Below are 17,181 nucleotides of genomic sequence, written 5' to 3' on the forward strand. Positions count from 1 at the left end.
GGAGGACCCCCCCTCCCAGGGCTGGTGACCACCCCCTCAGCGAGGAGCGCAGGGAAAGGAGTGAAAGCCGTTAGCCCCACGGAGGACAGGAGATGCTGGATGCGTGTCCCCATGCACCCCGCAGCCACCCAGCGTCACCTCGAGTCCCACCCACACCCAGAGCACCAGGAAACCCCAGAGCACCATCGTCCCTGCGTCGGAGGGGGGGACAGCAAGCTGGGGACCACCATGGGGACCCTGAGAGAGGCCCTTGTCCCCACTGTCCCCACTCCTCGCGGCCTGAGTGGCAGGTGCCAGTCGGGAAGGGGGTGGGAAGAGCCCCGGGAGTTAACGAACTCCGCTAATGAGGGAGAGAGCGGCTGGCACCCAAGCCCTGTAAGGGGAATGAGAGCCTGGGGACAGAGAAGTCTTGTGGGTTGGGGTCTTGGGGTCTGTCTTTGCAGGACAGGCTCAAAGGCACAGCTGGGCACAGCTGGGCACAGCTGGATCCGGCTGAGCCCCTGCAGCTGGAGGGGTACCAGCAGGCCTGGGAAGCAGTGGGGTGGTCTCCATGCCGGATAAGGACTGAAGACCGTGACTGTAGGGCTGGTGGGTGTCCTGGGACCACCACGCATGGGATGGCACCAGTCCCCCCGCCACGGGCACCTGAATCGAGGCAGGGGAGACTCGGTTCGTCTGAAGCAGCTGCCTCCATCTGGCAGCAGGATCATACCCTGGGGTAGACCACGGCTGGGCTGGGTTTCAATCCCTCATGGCCACGGGTTACAAGTAAACACCAGGCAGGATGAGACAGGCAGCATTTAGGCGTTGGCTTTGTGGGTGGCTTTGGTCTGGAGCGATGCACGCACGTGGTGCGAGAAGAGCCATGGGATGAGCTGGGAGTCAACCAGACCCGGTGTCAGGGAGCTGCGTCATGCTTGTGCAGAGCCAGGGGTGCTCAGAGGGAGGAGGGGGACGCATCCTGCTCCCCCGGGAGCATGCTGGCACCCGGGGCCAGCCCTGGGAGGGAGTCCAAATCGCACCGTGGAGCGGGAGCCGGTCCTGGGTCCCCCACTGTCCCAAAACGTGCCCTGAGTCGGCCAGCCCAGCCCAGCACTGGCTCCAGATGAGCCACCGTGACACACAGGGACGTGGAGGTCCCTGGGGTGGGATCAGGAGAGGGTTGGTGGGATGGCGGGGAGGTCTGGTGAGATGGTGGGGAGGTCTGGTGAGATGGTGGGGAGGTCTGGTGGGATGGGAGGGTGGTTTGGTGGGATGGCAGGGAGGTCTGGTGAGATGGTGGGGAGGTCTGGTGGGATGGCAGGGAGGTTTGGTGGGATGGTGGGGAGGTCTGGTGGGATGGCAGGGAGGTCTGGTGGGATGGTGGGGAGGTCTGGTGAGATGGTGGGGAGGTCTGGTGGGATGGCAGGGAGGTCTGGTGGGATGGCGGGGAGGTTTGGTGGGATGGGAGGGTGGTTTGGTGGGATGGCAGGGAGGTCTGGTGAGATGGTGGGGAGGTCTGGTGGGATGGCAGGGAGGTTTGGTGGGATGGTGGGGAGGTCTGGTGGGATGGCCGGGAGGTCTGGTGAGATGGTGGGGAGATCTGGTGGGATGGCGGGGAGGTTTGGTGGGATGGCGGGGAGGTTTGGTGGGATGGTGGGGAGGTCTGGTGGGATGGTGGGGAGGTCTGGTGGGATGACGGGGAGGTCTGGTGGGATGGCCGGGAGGTTTGGGTGCTCAGTGCTCAGGGCAGGAGTGGAGAAGGAGCTGGGCACAGCCCTGGGCAGCCATGGGAGGTGGCAGGGGCTCCCGGTGTCCCCAGGACAGCATCCCCCCAACCCAAGCCCCAGCCCTGGAGCTGCATCCCTGCCAGCGACAGGACACCCTGTGTCCCCAGGAAGGAAGGGACTTTACTGTCCTGGCCTCTCGCTGGTCACCTGGAAGAGAGAAAACACCAAAGAGGTGAGACCTGGCCCCATCCCACCATCCCATCCTCATGGGAGCACCCAGCCAGCCCCCCAGCACCCTCCCCACTACATCCCCCACCAGCACCCAGCGCAGCGGGGTGGGAGGGAGCTGGGGACACCTCTTGGGGTGGCAGCATTGCTGTCCCCGCTGACCGTGGCAGAGCCCTCCCATCGCCCATTGCTCCCCCTTCCCCGCTCACCCGATGAAGTTGGAACTCAGAGCCTTCAACGGCCTGTCCAGCAGGTCGAGAAGGGCCAGCCCCGCTCCGTCAGCCCTCTCGACTGCCTCAACGTCCGTGGCAAGAAACGGGGTTACCCAAGCACCCTGATGTGCCGCTAACAGGGTGCTCCTCGTCCCCTCCACGGTACCTCCCACCCACCCAGCCACCGAAACCGATGGCCCTGACACCCAGCAGGTCTTGACCCTTGCACTGACACCCGGGCCAAGGCCACCAGCCCCGAGGGAGCTGCCTCTTGCTGCGGGGTTTGCAGGGAGCCAAGGCTGCTCAGACCCCATCTGTGCCATGTGGGTCCGACCCACACACTTCCCCGCCTGCCTTGGAGGGAAGAGAGGGATGCAGGAGCATCTTCACCCACCAGGAACAACCCCGCCTTCAGAACAAGAGAAAAACACCCAAAGATCTGCCGTTCGCTGGAGGACACGGGGTCTCTGGGGGGGTCCCAAACCTCTGCCTTGCAGCCTGGCCACCAGACCCCCTGGGCGATCAGGATTCACACGCAGGACCCCGAACTCACCAGCGCTTGCGGAAGATGTCTCATCAAGAGGAACTGCAGGAGGAAGAGAGACGGCATCACCCGCCTCGGCGGGGTGTCGGGACCCCCTCTCACACGCACAGGACACCCCCCACTCTGCACCCAGCCCCTTGACACATGCGCCTGGGTGGCCTGACCCCCTCCCTGCACCCCACCGGGGACCACCCCAGTGCCACCCCACATGCTGCTGGGGACCTGCCCAACTCATAGCCAGCAGCCAGGCTGCAGGCGAGCCCAGCCAGCAGCAGGACGACGCAGAGCTTCATCATCCCAGAGGATTTTGGATGACAGCCACGGCCAGCGGCCACCCAGGGATGAGCCGGGGCCGGGGTCTGTCCCTTATGAAGGCAGCAGGCACCAGTGGGCCAGGGCTGGGAGGGCTCGGGGATGCACGGGATTTTCCAGGTGTGGGAAGATGCCCGTGCCCGGGTGCCTGGCCAGGGGCAGGGTTAGCCCGGATTAGCCCTGCAGCCCCTTCGAGCAGCACGGCCGGCCCCGCCGCCAGCCCCAGGAGCACCTAAACCAGCCCCAGCCCCCTTCCCAGGGCTCCCGGCCCCCTGCGTGCCAAGCAATTCCTGAGTCCTCGAAGCCCCAACAGCTCGCGTCGCTCCATGGCTCCCGCTCCACATCATCCCAGTGCACTCTGTACCACCCCAGTACGCTCCGTAGTCCCCCAGTACACTCCTGCTCCCCCCACAAGCCTCCCATGCCCTCCCACACACCCCATAGTCTCCAAGCTCACTCCGTAGCCCCCTGCTCACTCCCCAGCCCCTATATGCTCCTCGACTGCCAGCTCCCCAAGCTGCAGACCTTTCCTGCTCATCACGGAGCATATTTTCGGCTCCAGCACTTTATTTCTCACCACTTGACAGATAACAGACAGAGAGGGGACGTGCAGGAGCAGCGGAGGCTTAGTGAGATGGAGGGGCGCGTGAAGCCGGCTGGGTGCCGGCCCCGGCAGGGAGAGGGGACGCACAGGGGAGGTGATGGTGGGAGTCGTCACCCTGGTACCCGCAGCCTCTGAAACACAGAGGTAGGACGAGGGGAGGATGGCTCCGCTCGGGAATTGGGGCAGAGCTGTGCTCCCCGGGTGGCAGCGGGACGGGGATGCTGCGGGAGCATCCTCGTGGTCCAGTCCAGCCCCAGCTCCTCCTCGTTTCGGGGATGAGGGGGGCAGAGCATCCCTCTCCCTTTTTGGGGATGCGGGTTGAGCTCTGAACATCTTCACTGATTAAAGGGATTAGCTGAGGCAAGGGGGGTTGGTGCTCTGAGGCCAAGGGCATGGGCCGGAGCACGGGAGGGACCACGAGCTGCACAAGACGAGGACAAGCCATGGCTCTGCGGGGAGAGCCGAGGCTGCCGTGAACTGCAAAAAAACCTGGATGAATAATCTCCCTGGCACTGCTTAACAAACAAACCCCGTCCGGAGCGTACGTGAGGCGGGGAGGGAGGGAGCCATGTCACGTCTCTCCGGACATGCAAGGCAGGGGGAAGTGCGGTGCCGGCACAGCTCAGCTCGACAGCCCTGCGTCAGCATCGCACCGCGGCCGGGGCGGATGGAGCAGCCGAGCATGACCCGCCACGATGCCGGCACAGACAGCGCTGACGGCACAGCCGGGAGGGATTCACCTGGCTGGTTTCAGCCCTCCAGGGTGAAAACGCAGGGAAAAGGTTTAAGTGAAACTTTAAGGAAAGCTTTAGGGAGGTGCCGAGAGCAGCTCCCTGGGCTGGCGGGGCGGGGGGTACCCAGGGACGTGCCCCAGGAGATGCTCCAGCAGGCTGGGTCCTGGATGGGGAGGTGGATGGGGTGCTACCGAGGCAGCGGATGGGGTGCCGTAGCAAACCCGTACCCAGATGGAGAACAAGGTCCAACGCTTGCAGCTCCTGGCCTCTCCCCTGCCATCTCAAACAGCTCATGCTCCCCGTGGGAAGGTGCTCCCACGGCTCGGCCGCTTCATTCCTCCAGCCCTCGGGCCGGCAAATGCACTGAGCTCTTTCTGCGTCAGGCTGTGGGTTGTTCAGCCCCAAATTTAAACGCTCTGCACAGTCTCGAGTCTTTTATTCTCAGTCTAAAACCTGCAAAAATTGCATTGTCCCTGCTCAGGTGGGGTCTCAGAAATTGCACGGCCTCTTTGCAAGAGCTCACAGAAGAGGACACTTATCCATTTGCACCCATAAATCACCATCCCTGGTCCCAGGCAGAGCCTTCGCTACCTCTTGGCTTCAGAGACGGGGGATAAATCCTCGGTATTTTCCATTTATTTCTCCTGCCCAGTGCCCGAGGGAGGATTTGTGCTGCGTACCTGGCTTCTTAGGCCACTTCATTGATTTCTGGTGGGAAGAGAAGGGAGAGGAGAACCTCGGAGCACCCAGCTCTGCCCCGGGGTGGGATTTCAGGCACCCGGATGCAGGATGCGGAGCCAAAACCCCCCACGGGGGAGCAGGTCGCAGCTGGGATCCTGGCTCGTGGAGAAAATACCCAAATACCAGGTGTGGGGAGGCCAGGGAGCTCAAGCGTAGCTTCCTTTTGATGCTGTACCATTTACAAGGTACTCCATCCCACCAGGTTAATTCATCTCTGCCCTAAAACCCCCAGCTCCGGTCTCAGAAGCACCGAGGGCTTCAACATTTGCATGAAATCTGATAAAGCCGCCAGGTCTCCCTGGGTTCGGCAGCAAAGCTGGATGAAGATGTCACGCCATGTCCCCTGCCCCATCCCCGTCACCAGCTACTTGTTCCCAGCGGTTCCTCCGTTCAGCACACTGGTTTCCAGCCGGGTCCCAGTTCGATCTGACAAACGGTTCCTGCAGGCACCATCGGGATGGGGCTGGCCTCGGGCATCCCCAGGGATGGGTAACCCGGTCCTGAGCTCCAGCCATGCTCCACCAAGGCTTTCTCAGGAGGCTTCGGACAGCCCTGTCCAGGACCTGCCCGCTAAATCCGGGGGCAGAGGAGGGTTTATTTCTTGGATGAGCCGGAGCCAGGCAGAGCCAGGGGACCGGGAACGTGCCTGGGGGTCACTGCCAGAGCTTGCAGGAGCCTCGAGGTTTGGGAGGTCCCCCATGGACCCCTCTGCAGAGACTGAGGAGGAGGATAAAGGGCAGCCCTGGGCAGCCCAAACCCGAACGGAGCAGCCCCGGCAGGTTGGGACCATCCCCTGCCATGGGACCCACAGCCCAGCCAGGACGAGCCTCGGTGCCGGAGGGAGCGTGGGGCTGATCCAGGATAATCCCATCTTTGGCTGCTCTCCACCAGGAAGCCCTGGGGTTTGTTTATCCACCGGGACTTTTCTTTTCCAGTAACTCCAGCGTTGATGTCCTGGGGCTGGTGCTATCCTTGCACCCAAGGGTGGAGGGTGACGGACCGCCGCTGTGGTGGGCAGCCGGGATGGGGACCATGAGAGCCCGGGGAGGAGGGGGACCACGGTGGCTCCTTCCTGAGGTCATGGGGCTCTGGCCCGGGGTGACTTGTGACCTGTCCCCATCCCCTGGGTAGATCTGGAGGGGCAGGAGCAGAGCTGGACCCTGAATTTGTGGCTTGCGGCCACTTCGGGGTGAGGATCACAGGAGGCTGCTGGGGTGCCCAGCCAGCGCCCACCACTCTCCACCACCCAATTCGGGGCCATGCCCACATCACCTGGGGCAAAAGCCACCAGCAAAGCTGCCCGTGCCCTGCCCTGGTGAGCGGTGGCAGCGGCAGCAGCAGCGCAGGACGGGTTAAGGAGCAGCCAGTGCAGACCCAGCATCATCTCAGTGCGGTTTCCTTCAGATGTCCGGATCGCGCAGAGGGGAAGAACAGCGAGCCAGAAAGATAAGGTGGCAGGAAGATGAAGAACAGGCCTGGAGCCGTGAAGTTCCCCGATAAGGAAGCAGAAGGGAGGCTCAGCAGGGGCGAGAGAAGATGGAGAGGCCAAAAAAGTCCCGAGCAGCACCCACCGCTCCAGCCCTACCCCTGGGCTCGCGCCCCAGCTGGGGCACGCGTGTCCATGGGGGCCACCACGGGTCCCCAGCCCTGCGATGAGCCCCTGAGCAGGGGCAGGATGGCACATGGGCTCTGTCGGGCAGGAACACCCCAGCCTTGGTGGCAGCTCCTCTGTCCCCAGGGAGGCCCTTTTGGGGCACCGGGGGGGCTCGTGCTGGGGGTCTCCACCCCAGAGCAGCTCCAGGCAGGGACACAGGCACCATTGTCCCTTTGGGAACTTTTATTAAAACTTATTAAAGTTTTATTAAAACTTATTTCCAGCACGCTGCTGGCTCTGTCCGGCAAACCCCCGTCCTAGTGTTACAGGCGCTGCAGCACGGGTGACCAAAGTGTGGGTGCTGTCCCCAAGACCCAGACATGGGGGAGACGTCCCCGGTGCTGCCCCGGTGCAGCCGCAGCCCCGGAGCCGGTAGGCTGGGCGGAGGGGGGGACGCACATGCCCCTCGGGGCAAAAGTCCTGAGTTTTCTGTGCCAAACACCCACACGGGTACCCACACCCCCACCCACACGTGTACCCACACCCACACGTGCACCCACACACACAGACACACACACGTGTCCCCGCAGCGCTCAGCCCTTGGCCGAGGATGGTCTCCGCGGCCGAAACGCGGCGGTACGGTACAGTCCATCCGGCACCCAGCCATGGTGGCTCCTGCCGACGCCGGGGCAAGCCCAGGTCCCTCGGTGGTGGCCTCAGCCCGTCTGGTCGGTGCCAGGGAGGCAGGCGGCCGGCAGCTGGCCGACCACCGGCTCCTCCACGAAGCCGCTGCTGTCAGACTGCCCGCTGCTGGCGTGCAGCATGAAGCCTGGAGCAGGGACACAGGGACACACGGGGACACACGCTGGCACCGGGCACCCACTGGGATGGCAGCCCCTCTGCCCCTCAGAACGGTGGGAAAAGCCTACGACTTACTTCTCCGGACCCCGACGGAGGGATGGAGGGACCGGCCGGCTTCCTCACGGGCATCGCCATCATCATCGTCATCATCATCCTCCTCCTCGCTGGCGCTCAGCACCTGCGGGCGGGATGCAGCAGGGCTGGGTGAGGAGCTGCACCAGGCGAGCGCGTCAGTGTACGCGTGTGCGCGTGCAAAGGTGCGTCCGCGCGTACCCACGCATCCCCGTGTGCGTGCAAGGGTGCTTGTGCGTACGTGCGAGCCCACGCAGGCCTGCGTGCGTGTGCGGGAGCCGCCCATCGTGCCCGTGACCCCAGCTCCCCCCTGCAAGAGGCTCCATTCGAAGCTCTGAATCATTCAAACCTTAAAAGCCTGCGAACGCTCTGGGGACATTTCCCGCTCCAGCTCCTTCCCGCCCCGCACCGGCTCACCCGGCATCACCCACCAGCCGAAGGAACCCCCCCTGCGCTGCTGGCCCCCCGCTCCCAGCCCCATCCTGCCCCCCCGCCCCTCTGCGCCCATCACCCAGGCATCGCCCCTCACCTCCTCCATCTCGAAGGAGTCCACCGGCTCCTGCCAGCCGGGACGGCGGGGCAAGGGGCCCTTCCCGGGACGCTGCAGCCCTGGTGCATCGCCCTGCTGCCGCCCGGCATCCCTCGGGGGGCCCCCCCGGCACCGGCCCCTGCTCTGCCGAGCCCGGTGGCCTCCAGCTCTTGGCATGTCTGAGCCAGGGGAACATGCCCCAGCGGGGTCACCCGGGCGGCAGCCGCGGGACCTTGCCTTCTTCCTTGGGGAGGTCCCCCAGGAGCCAGAGCCGAAGCCGGAGTCCCCCTCAGATCCCAGCCCCTCTGGGTGCTCAGGGGTGACCCACACCTGGCCGGCGTGGGGGCCCAGGGGACCCGGCGTCGGGGACAAGGTGACATTTGCAGCAGCAGCATCTGGCTGATGCTCCTCCGTGCTGACCCGTCCTGTTCCCACTGGGCACGGAGCATCCCTGGCCCCCTGAGCCACCCCTGCAGGGCTGTCACCGCTCCCTCGGCCATGGGGACAGGACCGCTCCAGGCATCCCCTTGCAGCGGCCGCCGGCGTCCCCTCTGGGGCTGGCCTCGGGGACGGCTCCCGCTCCCCTCCACAGCACACCGGGGCATCTGCCCCGCCGTGATGGGGACACGCAGGGACACCCTGCACCAGCCGCGGTGACAGCGGGGGGACAGCTGGGGCACCCCCCTCTGCCCCCCGCTGGTGCTGCACCGTCCCTGTGTCCCCGTCCCTTCCCCAGCCCTCGAGGACATCCGCCGGGTCGAACCGAAACCGTTCCTCCCGTGCTCGCTCCAGCACCTCCTGCACCACCTTCCCCAGGGCGCTGGGCTGGCTGGTGGGCAGGGTGGGCACCCGGCCAGTCCCCCGCCGGCTGTCCCCGTCCCACGGGGACGTGTAGAGGCACATGGTGGACACAGCCTTCTTCAGGCGGTCCACGGGCGAGAGGGTGCAGGGCTGGCTGGGGGTGACGCGGATGTCGGGGATGTCGGGACAAGCCCAGGAGAGGCGGGAGGGGGAGATGCGCTGCACGGGGGTCCGCGAGACGTAGGAGTAGAGGCAGAAGAAAGCGTCGGCCGTGGCAGCCAGAGCCTGGACCTGCTGGAAGCGACCTGGGGGGCCAGGAGGAGATGGGGGGAGTCAGGGGGGCTGTGGGGTGAGGGATGCTCGGTGGGGCTGGGAGATGGGGCAAGAGGCTACAGCAGGGACAGGGTGGGCTGGGTGTGTTCCCCCAGCTCATGCACGGGGAAACTGAGGCAAGGGAGCGTCTTTCCCACCACCCCAAAGGAGCAAAGCCCAGCCAGCGTGGTGGATGCCACCCCACATGTCGGTGTCTCCCTGGGTGCGGGGCTTGGGGACGCAGGTGTCACTCACTGGCCAGCATCAGGCAGGGGTCCTCCATCTCCATGCGCCGCACTTGGGCCTTGAGGAAGAGCTGGAAGTCGATGCCCTTGGCGCAGGAAGGAGCCGAGAAGAAGCGCGCGGGGATGCGGGCCACGGCCCCCGGCTCGCTCTGCACGAAGCCCAGGTTGTACAGGATCTCCTCGGCGTCCGGCTGCCACCACTCCAGGACCTCGGAGATGCTGCAGGGTGGGGGGCAGCCCCAGCTCAGCCCTACGGGGACTGGTCTGACGAGGGGGTGACCCAACGCCCCCCCCACCCCAAGACCCCCCCCCGCAGCTCCTACCTGGAGCTGGTCTTGGCGGTGAGGCTGGAGAGGGCACTGGATGCCATGCTGTGCCCCAGGTTGAGGTGCTTGTCCCGCAGAGCTCTGCGGCGGGGAGGAGGAGGACGGGGCTGAGCGAAGGGGGTGCTGCCAGCCGGATGCACGGGGTGCAGCGGGATGCTGGGGTGCCCCCAGCCCCTCCACCAGCCTCCCCCGGCACCCGAAACCTCACCTGCCCGTGGCCCTGTTGCTCCCTGGTAGCAGAAGAGCTGGGAAAAGGGAGCAGAGAGGTGGCAGGGAGTGAGATGGGGTGTTTTGGGGACACGTCCCACACTCGCCACCCTGGGAGATGTCCTTCCAGGAAGCCACAGCCTGGAGCCCGAGGGGACACGGAGCTTGGGGACAGCCCAGCCCCAATGAAACCCTCCTGGAGGAAAAGCTACTGATGGTGGCTCTCCCCGGGGGTCTGCTCCCGCCCTGTCCCCAGCTCCCCTGCCTCTGCTGAGACAGCTCTGCCCATGGGGTGACAGTGACACCGCAGGAGGGGACACCCCAGCATGCCCGAGGGTGGTCGGTACCTTCAGCTCCCAGGGTCAGGTCATCCTCAAAGCTGGTCCCGTTGCTCCCACACGCTGCGAGAGAGCAAAGCCTTGTGAGACGCGGGGACGCCCAGAGCTGGGGACAGGTCTCGAGGTCCTCAAAGACCTCCCTGCCCATCACCCTGCACCTCGGGCATGGGTTGGGTGCGTTTGGGGACACGCAGGGACCACCAGCCTCAGCACCACCCAGGAGAACCACGGGGGCAAAGCCGACGTACCAAAGGGGCCCGGCAAGCCCAGCTCCTCCGGCAGGACCTCCACCGCTGACCTGCACCGGAGCAAAACCCCAGTTACAGCCCCCCCGATCCCATCCCGGGGGGCTGGAGGTGGAACGGGAGACCTGAGCGGGACAGGACAGGCGGCGGGGACAGGGACGCAGATGATGGGGCGCAGGGTGAGAGCAAGGAGACAGCGGCTGGGCTTGCAGGCGGATGCGCCGTGGTGGGATGCTCGAGAGGAGGGTCCCCTCGGCAGATCCCCGATCCCAGGGACCCCAGACCCCCAGGAGACCTTAGAGACCCCCCCCAGCAAGGTGCTGGGGTTTTTCTCCCAGCCCAGCCGGGGGTTTCCTGGAGGGACCTGCATGATGCCGGGTGTGGGACTGGCACCCGGTGCCGGTGACCCCGGCGTGTGGCAGAGCTGTGGCCAGGTGCCACCTGCGCTTCCTGCACGGGGGCGAGCAGTGGGGACACGCCACCGTCCTGCCAGCACCCATGCACCTGGCTCGGGTGTGACTTCCAGGAAGGGCCAAGCGTGAGCATCGTCCCACCACCCTCGCCGCCCCCACAGTGACGCCGAAATCCCCGTGGGAATGGCATCAGGGCAGAGGCACCCGTGGAGCTGCCCCCCGCCTGCCCCCCAGCTCACCCGCACTCCTGAAGCCATGTCTCTATCTTGCTGGAGGGGCTTCCTGGGGGGGGGACAGAAACACCCGTGAGAAGACCCAGCACATGGGGACCCCCGTCCCGTGTGCACCTCGAGGTCCCCCCAACCTTCGAGGAAGACGTCATCCAGGTGGGGTGGCTGCAGCTCGGGGACGTCCTGCATGGCTGCGGCCGCCTCCTCCTCCACCACGGTGGTCCGCCAGCACCGGCTCTGCCTGGCCCACGCACGCCGCTTCTCCCATGAGGAGGGGCTGAGCACCGACGCGCCCTCCATGGCCGCAGCGCCGGGCGGGCCGGGGGTCTCCCTGCAGGGACAGGAGAGCCGTGAAGATGGGGGGGGGGTCTCCTCCACCTCCTGCCCATGGGGTGGGACTATCGGGTGCTCCGCAGGCAGGGGCAGGATGGGCTCTGGGCATCCCAGGTCTGATCTGCCTCCCCCCGGGCATTGTCCTGGGTGTCAATGGGCACCCGCTGTGCCCAGGGACTGGAGGGGGACAGGGACAGAGGTGCCGGAGCGAACGGGCCGAGATAAGGCACCCAGAGCTGCACCACGGCTGGGCACGCTCTGGGGCAGATGATGCAGATCTCCAGAGCCTCGACCTTCCCTGCTGGGGAATGGGCGCCTCTCTCCTCCCAGCTCCCCTAGGGAGGTGATTTCCAGTCTCGTCCCCTCCCCATCCTACGGCCCCTGAGCAAAGCGGGGGACCGTGTCCCCAGGGAGTCCCTTGTTGCCAAAGGACCTGAAGGATCCCAGGCTCCCAGCACCCAGCTCCTGCACTGTTCCATGGCACCCACTGAGGACACCTGGTCCCTCATCCTCTGGCCTCCCTGGCACAGGTCCTGGCTGGGGACAAGGACCCCCCCCAGCCCAGGCAGACCCCCACAGCACCCCTGCAGCCACAGGGGATGGGTTTCTCAAGCCACCCGCCTGCTCTGGCCCCACGTCCCCATGGCTGAGCGCTGCCGGAGCAGGAGCATCCCAGTCCAACCACCACCCGAGCGCTGCCGGAGCAGGAGCATCCTGGTCCAGCCATCTCCTGCATCCCGGCATCCCAACCGGCATCCCGGTCTGGTTGTCACCCACCACACCGGTGGGAAGGGAAACACTTCGATGTTTCCACCACGGTGCCGGCCCCTCATGCCCAAGGCCAGCACGGTTCATCCCCTCCCCTGCAGCGCCGTGCCGCAGCCGCGGTAAGTCCCCAGTGGAGGGAGGGCACCTTGTCACCATTTCCCCATTTCATCTCTCGCCGGGGAGGGTGTGGGACGGGGCGAAGCCCCAGGCGGGACCCGGCAGCACCCTCCTGGGCCACCCCGGACCCCCGTGATGCCCAGGGCTGGGACGTCACCTCCGGGCACTGGGCTAGGGGCGGTCAGGGAGCAGTGGCCTCGTAGCAGAGCTCTTCACGGAGGCCACATCCAGCCCGCCCAGGGCACGTGCTCGGGCGTTCTCCCCCTCCCAGCCCCTTGGGAGCCCCAGACCCGGGAGATGCTGCGACCGCCCCATGTGAGTGGTAACAGCCCCCGTCCCCCCGCGCTGACCCGGCCCTGGGGGCAAAGGGGCTTTGCAGAGCCCAGCGAGGGGCTGCAGCGCACGGGACCGTGGGTGGGGACGACCAAGCCAGGACTCATTTGTCCTGCTGCATCCCGGAACATTCCGGCCCCTCTGGTCCCCACTCCGCTCCCCGTCCCTTTGCTGCCACAAAAGAGTTTTCCATTTGCTCCGGGCACGGGAATCGTCTCTCCCGGATGCCCGGAGTTCCCATCGCCCCCGCGGCCCCATCTCCTCCCCCGCCAAACCCGGGTCCATCCACCTCCCGCTCTTCCGCCCTCCATCCCAGGTTCGTCCCCCCCAACCCCTGCAGCCCCTCCTGGGGCAAAACCACCCCCAAACCCCTCCACGTGGCTCCGGCACTCACCGGCACGGGGGGCAGCTGGGCAGCCCCGCCGAGCGCTGCCGATCTCCGGCGAGGGCCCACCACTGCACCCGGCCCCCGGCGGCATCTGTCGTCAGCAAGGAGGGAGGAAACTCATCTGTTTTGAAGAGGAAATTAAAAAAATCAACAGTAAAACCTCAAACGTTGACCCACATCCGCTACCACAACGGGAAAAACTTAATGAGCTGCCGACGTGGGCGAGGGTGGCTAATAATAGCCCGGGCACCAATCGAGCCACCCAGGTCGCCCTTGCCATGGGCGAGAGGGCACCCATCTTCTGGAGGGGTCCCCTGCACCCAGTCTGCTCCAAGGGTGTCTGTGACACCCCAATGGGGGGGATCCCGAGGCCCTGAGGTCTCCTCAGTGGCCGGTGCCGAGTCCCCAGACAGCACGCGGTGCCGGGTGGGCTCTGCACAGGGGATGCGAGGAGGAGGAGGGTGGTTTGCTTCGCACCCCGCAACGCCCAGCTCCCTCCCGGCCGAGCACCCCGGGTTCTGCACGCCGTGCCAAGCCACTGCTGCCACCGCGCTGGATGGGCCTGTGGCACACGTGGCTTATCGCCGGCTAGCCAGGCGAGTCCAGCGTGGCCGCAGGAAGGGGATTCGAAGCAGCTCTGCCCAGGGGGGACAAGGCGGGCTGGGGTGGCTCTTGGGGTGACAGCTAAAGCCGTCCCAGGCTCAAAGGGTGGCAAGGGGGTGATGGAGGCGGTTGTCCCCATGGGTTATTTGCCAAGCTGGGATGGCATCTTCAATCCCACCCTGGCACCTTCAATCCCGCCCTCCAGCATCTCCTCCAGCGCCGGGATAAACGCACCCGGTGACGAGGACGGCCCCACCGAGGACATCTTTGATGTGGGGAGAGCGCTCACCTCCAGCGGGGACATCATGGCCACCGAGGTGACATCCCTGGTCCCTCATCCACACCTCCGGGTTCCCCGGGAGACGGGTTTCAGCCCTAATCGTAGCCGGGAGCCTGGGCGCTGCCTCGGCGCAAGCCACGATCCCATCAAAAAAGGCAAGGAAGCTCCCGGCATGGCGCTGGCCGGGAATCGGGCTGCCCGCGGGAGGGATATTTTTAGCCTGCGCGTGTTTGCGGATAAAGCCCTGAATTCACCATTCCTTCAGCCCGCCCGGGGTTTCGGGGGGGTCCGGGTGACGCGGGAGCCGCTTCGCCCAGCACATCCCCTGCGAAGGATGGGCACGGCCCCGCTCGGCATCGCCCCTCATGCGGCTCCGCTCTGGGGTGGGAGCGGGAAGACGGCCTCATTCTGCTCCCCGGTCGTATCCAGCACCCGCACCCCCCCAGCAGGGATGCCTGGGGGGGGCCGCAGACCCCAAGGGTCAGGGGACATTTCGTTTAATGGCCGAGGGACCCAGGATGCCACCAGGGTCTGAATATTGATATTTCTGGTGCTGATGGAAGCCGGGGGGGCTCCCAGTTTAACCACGATCCTGGAGCAAACCGTTGCCCCCCCAGATTTCCGAGGCATTGCCACCCTCACGCCCGCTCCCACCGCAGTTTGCTCCCAGCCGCACACGCCCGGCATCGCTGCAGCCAGACGCTGAGCGGGAGCCAGCCCGTGGTCCATCCTCCGTCTCTCCCGGTTATTCCCCTCTGCAAACGCCTTCGCTGGGTGCCTGCAGGGCTCTGAAGATGCTCTGACCTCCTCGCCGGCCCCCGGGCCTTTTTTTCCCCCCGGCAGAAGCAGCCCCCGCCGCGGGGAGCCGGGATGGGGCCCTGGCTGGCTCGAAGCCCGGAAGGGTTTTCCCATAAAAGCCCGGCGAGGAGCGAAAATGGCTGTGGGCAGAGCGAGGGCGAGCAGAGGGATGCGCAGCGATGGGGACCCCCCCCCCCATCGCTCACCAGCCATGGGGGTCCCTGGGGAGGAGGGGGACACCCCCCCCCAATCCAGGGAAGCGGGGACCCCAAGGGCAAAGCCCCCTCGGCGTGGCGGAGGGTGTCAGCAGCCGCACGGAGCATCCCTGCGGGGAGAGCCCCAGGATGGGGCAGGATTAAACCCCAGGAGCAGGGAGAGCCCGTGGGGGGTCCCCAAGCACAGGCGGAGGAGCGGGGGGGCCGTCGGTGTGGGGGCTGGGGGAGGGGGGGCACAGCCACACGAAGCGGCTCTTCAGCGAGTGCTTTTTTGCATCAATAATTAACGGCGGCTGCATCGCATCGGAGCAGGACACCAGGACACGGCCTCGGGGAGCCGCCGGGATGGGGGGGGGGGTGGGGAGGGGGGGGATCGAGCGGGGGTTTGGGTGGTCCCGCTGCCTTTTCACCCCCCGGGCCAGGCCGGGGAGCACCCCACTCCGCCAGCAGCAGCAGCACCCTTGCCTGCACCCCCAGCACCCTGCGGCCACACGCTGCTGGGCGGCATCCCCTTCCCACGCTGCCCTGCCCCCCCCCCCCCCTCCAGGGACCCCCCTAGCACCCGCTCCGTGCCCGGCGGGGGGCATGGGGGGGCACCCAGGGGATCAGGCTGCCCCCGCCGCTGCCCCCCCTTCCTGCCTGACCTAGATAGAGAATTCCTCCTGCCAGATCCCGGCAGCAGCCGCCCGGGCCTCCTGCCTGCATGAATAAGTGATGGGACGCACATTTATGGCTGCTCTGGCGGGGCCCCCCCGTGTCCCCTGGGGGTCTCCCCCTCCCCGTCCCAAGCCCTGGGGGCTTTGCTGGGGGGGGGGGGGGGGGTGCATGGGATAGGGGGGAGCATCGGGCCTGGGGGGTGCAGCCCCGCGCAGGAGACCCAGGGCAGGGTGGGTGGGGGCACCCTGCAGCCCCCCACCCTGTGCCCCCCCGGGGATGATGCTCGTCCCCACCCTGCCCCTAAATCCTTCATCCTCATTTTTAGGGCGTCCCCACCATCTCGCTGCCTGCACCATCCATGTCCCCGGGATGCCCAGGCCCCGGTGGCCACCCCGTCCCTCTGTCCGTCCGTCCGTCCGTCCTGGCCACCAGCACAGGGCCGACCCGTGTCCCCTCCCGGGCCACCGGGGCCAAACCACCACCACCCCTGCCGGGACCCCGCCTCGGACACAGTCAGCCGGGGGCCAACACCACGCCGAGACCCCCCCTTGTCCTGCAATTAATGACCTCGTTAGGACAGACAGACGGACAAGGGGGGTGCAGGGCTGGCTGCCGCTGGGCGGGGGGGGGGGACAGTCCCCAAGAACCACTGGCCGCGTCCCCGGCCGGGGGGGGCCGGGAGGCCGAGCGCGGGCGATCGATGCGAAAGCCTCCCCGTGTCGAAACGGGCGCTGCCGGACTTTGCCCGCGCCCTGCCTGCACCGGAAAGTCCCCGTTGGCGGGTGCCTGTCCCTGTCCTTGTCACCCACCCCCCCGGGAGGTGGCTTTGCCCTGTCCCTGCCAGGCTCTGACCTGTGTGCACGCGTACACGTGTGGGGGTGCACGCGTACACCTGCATCCGCGCGTGCACGCACACGTGTCTGCAGGTGCGCGCACGCACCCGTCTGTGCGGGACGGGGCGCGCGTGTGCCTGCACACACGTGTCCATCGGCGTGTGCCCGTGGGCGCAGGCGTGTCCGAGCGTGCGAGGGCATGCGCCTCTCTATCGGTGTCCGTCCCTGCGTCCGTCTGTCCCGGTGTCCGTCCACCTGTGTCTGACTGTCCCACCGCTCGTGTGTCTGTCCCTGCAGGCGTCCCCATGTGTCACCGTGTCCCGATGCCCGTGTCCGGCTGTGTATCCTGGTGTCTGTCAGTCCGTGTGCCTGTCTGTGTGTCCGTCCCTGTGTCCGTGTGTCACCCATGTGTCTGTCCCGGCGTCCCTTTGTCCACGTGCCTCTGCACCCCCATGTCTTTCCCAGTGTCTGTCCCGCTGTCTCTCTGTCTGTCTGAGGGCCTGTCCATGTGTCTGTCCCGGTGTCCCTGGGTCTGTCTGTGTGTCTGTCCTTGTTTCTGCATGTCTGTCCCAGTGTCCTGGGGTCTGTCCTGGTGTCCG

The 17,181-nt window shown here is 66.4% G+C and overlaps 1 protein-coding gene across 1 annotated transcript; it reads right to left on the reverse strand.

The window, feature by feature from the left end:
- Positions 1 to 6,986: 6,986 nt before the first annotated feature.
- On the reverse strand, positions 6,987 to 14,135 carry TESPA1 (thymocyte expressed, positive selection associated 1). The gene is made up of 12 exons (XM_072847314.1): positions 14,089 to 14,135; positions 13,203 to 13,317; positions 11,392 to 11,588; positions 11,267 to 11,309; positions 10,618 to 10,667; positions 10,379 to 10,432; positions 10,033 to 10,069; positions 9,822 to 9,905; positions 9,509 to 9,717; positions 8,141 to 9,246; positions 7,615 to 7,717; positions 6,987 to 7,507 (listed from the first exon to the last, which is right to left on the reverse strand). Exons 3-12 carry the CDS (start codon positions 11,555 to 11,557, stop codon positions 7,395 to 7,397), a joined length of 1,965 nt encoding a protein of 654 aa, XP_072703415.1. The 5' UTR covers positions 11,558 to 11,588; positions 13,203 to 13,317; positions 14,089 to 14,135; the 3' UTR covers positions 6,987 to 7,394.
- Between the last annotated feature and the right edge of the window lie 3,046 nt (positions 14,136 to 17,181).

The sequence above is a fragment of the Ciconia boyciana genome, chromosome 27, assembly GCF_034638445.1.
Source record: "Ciconia boyciana chromosome 27, ASM3463844v1, whole genome shotgun sequence".
Classification (NCBI taxonomy): Eukaryota; Metazoa; Chordata; class Aves; order Ciconiiformes; family Ciconiidae; genus Ciconia; species Ciconia boyciana.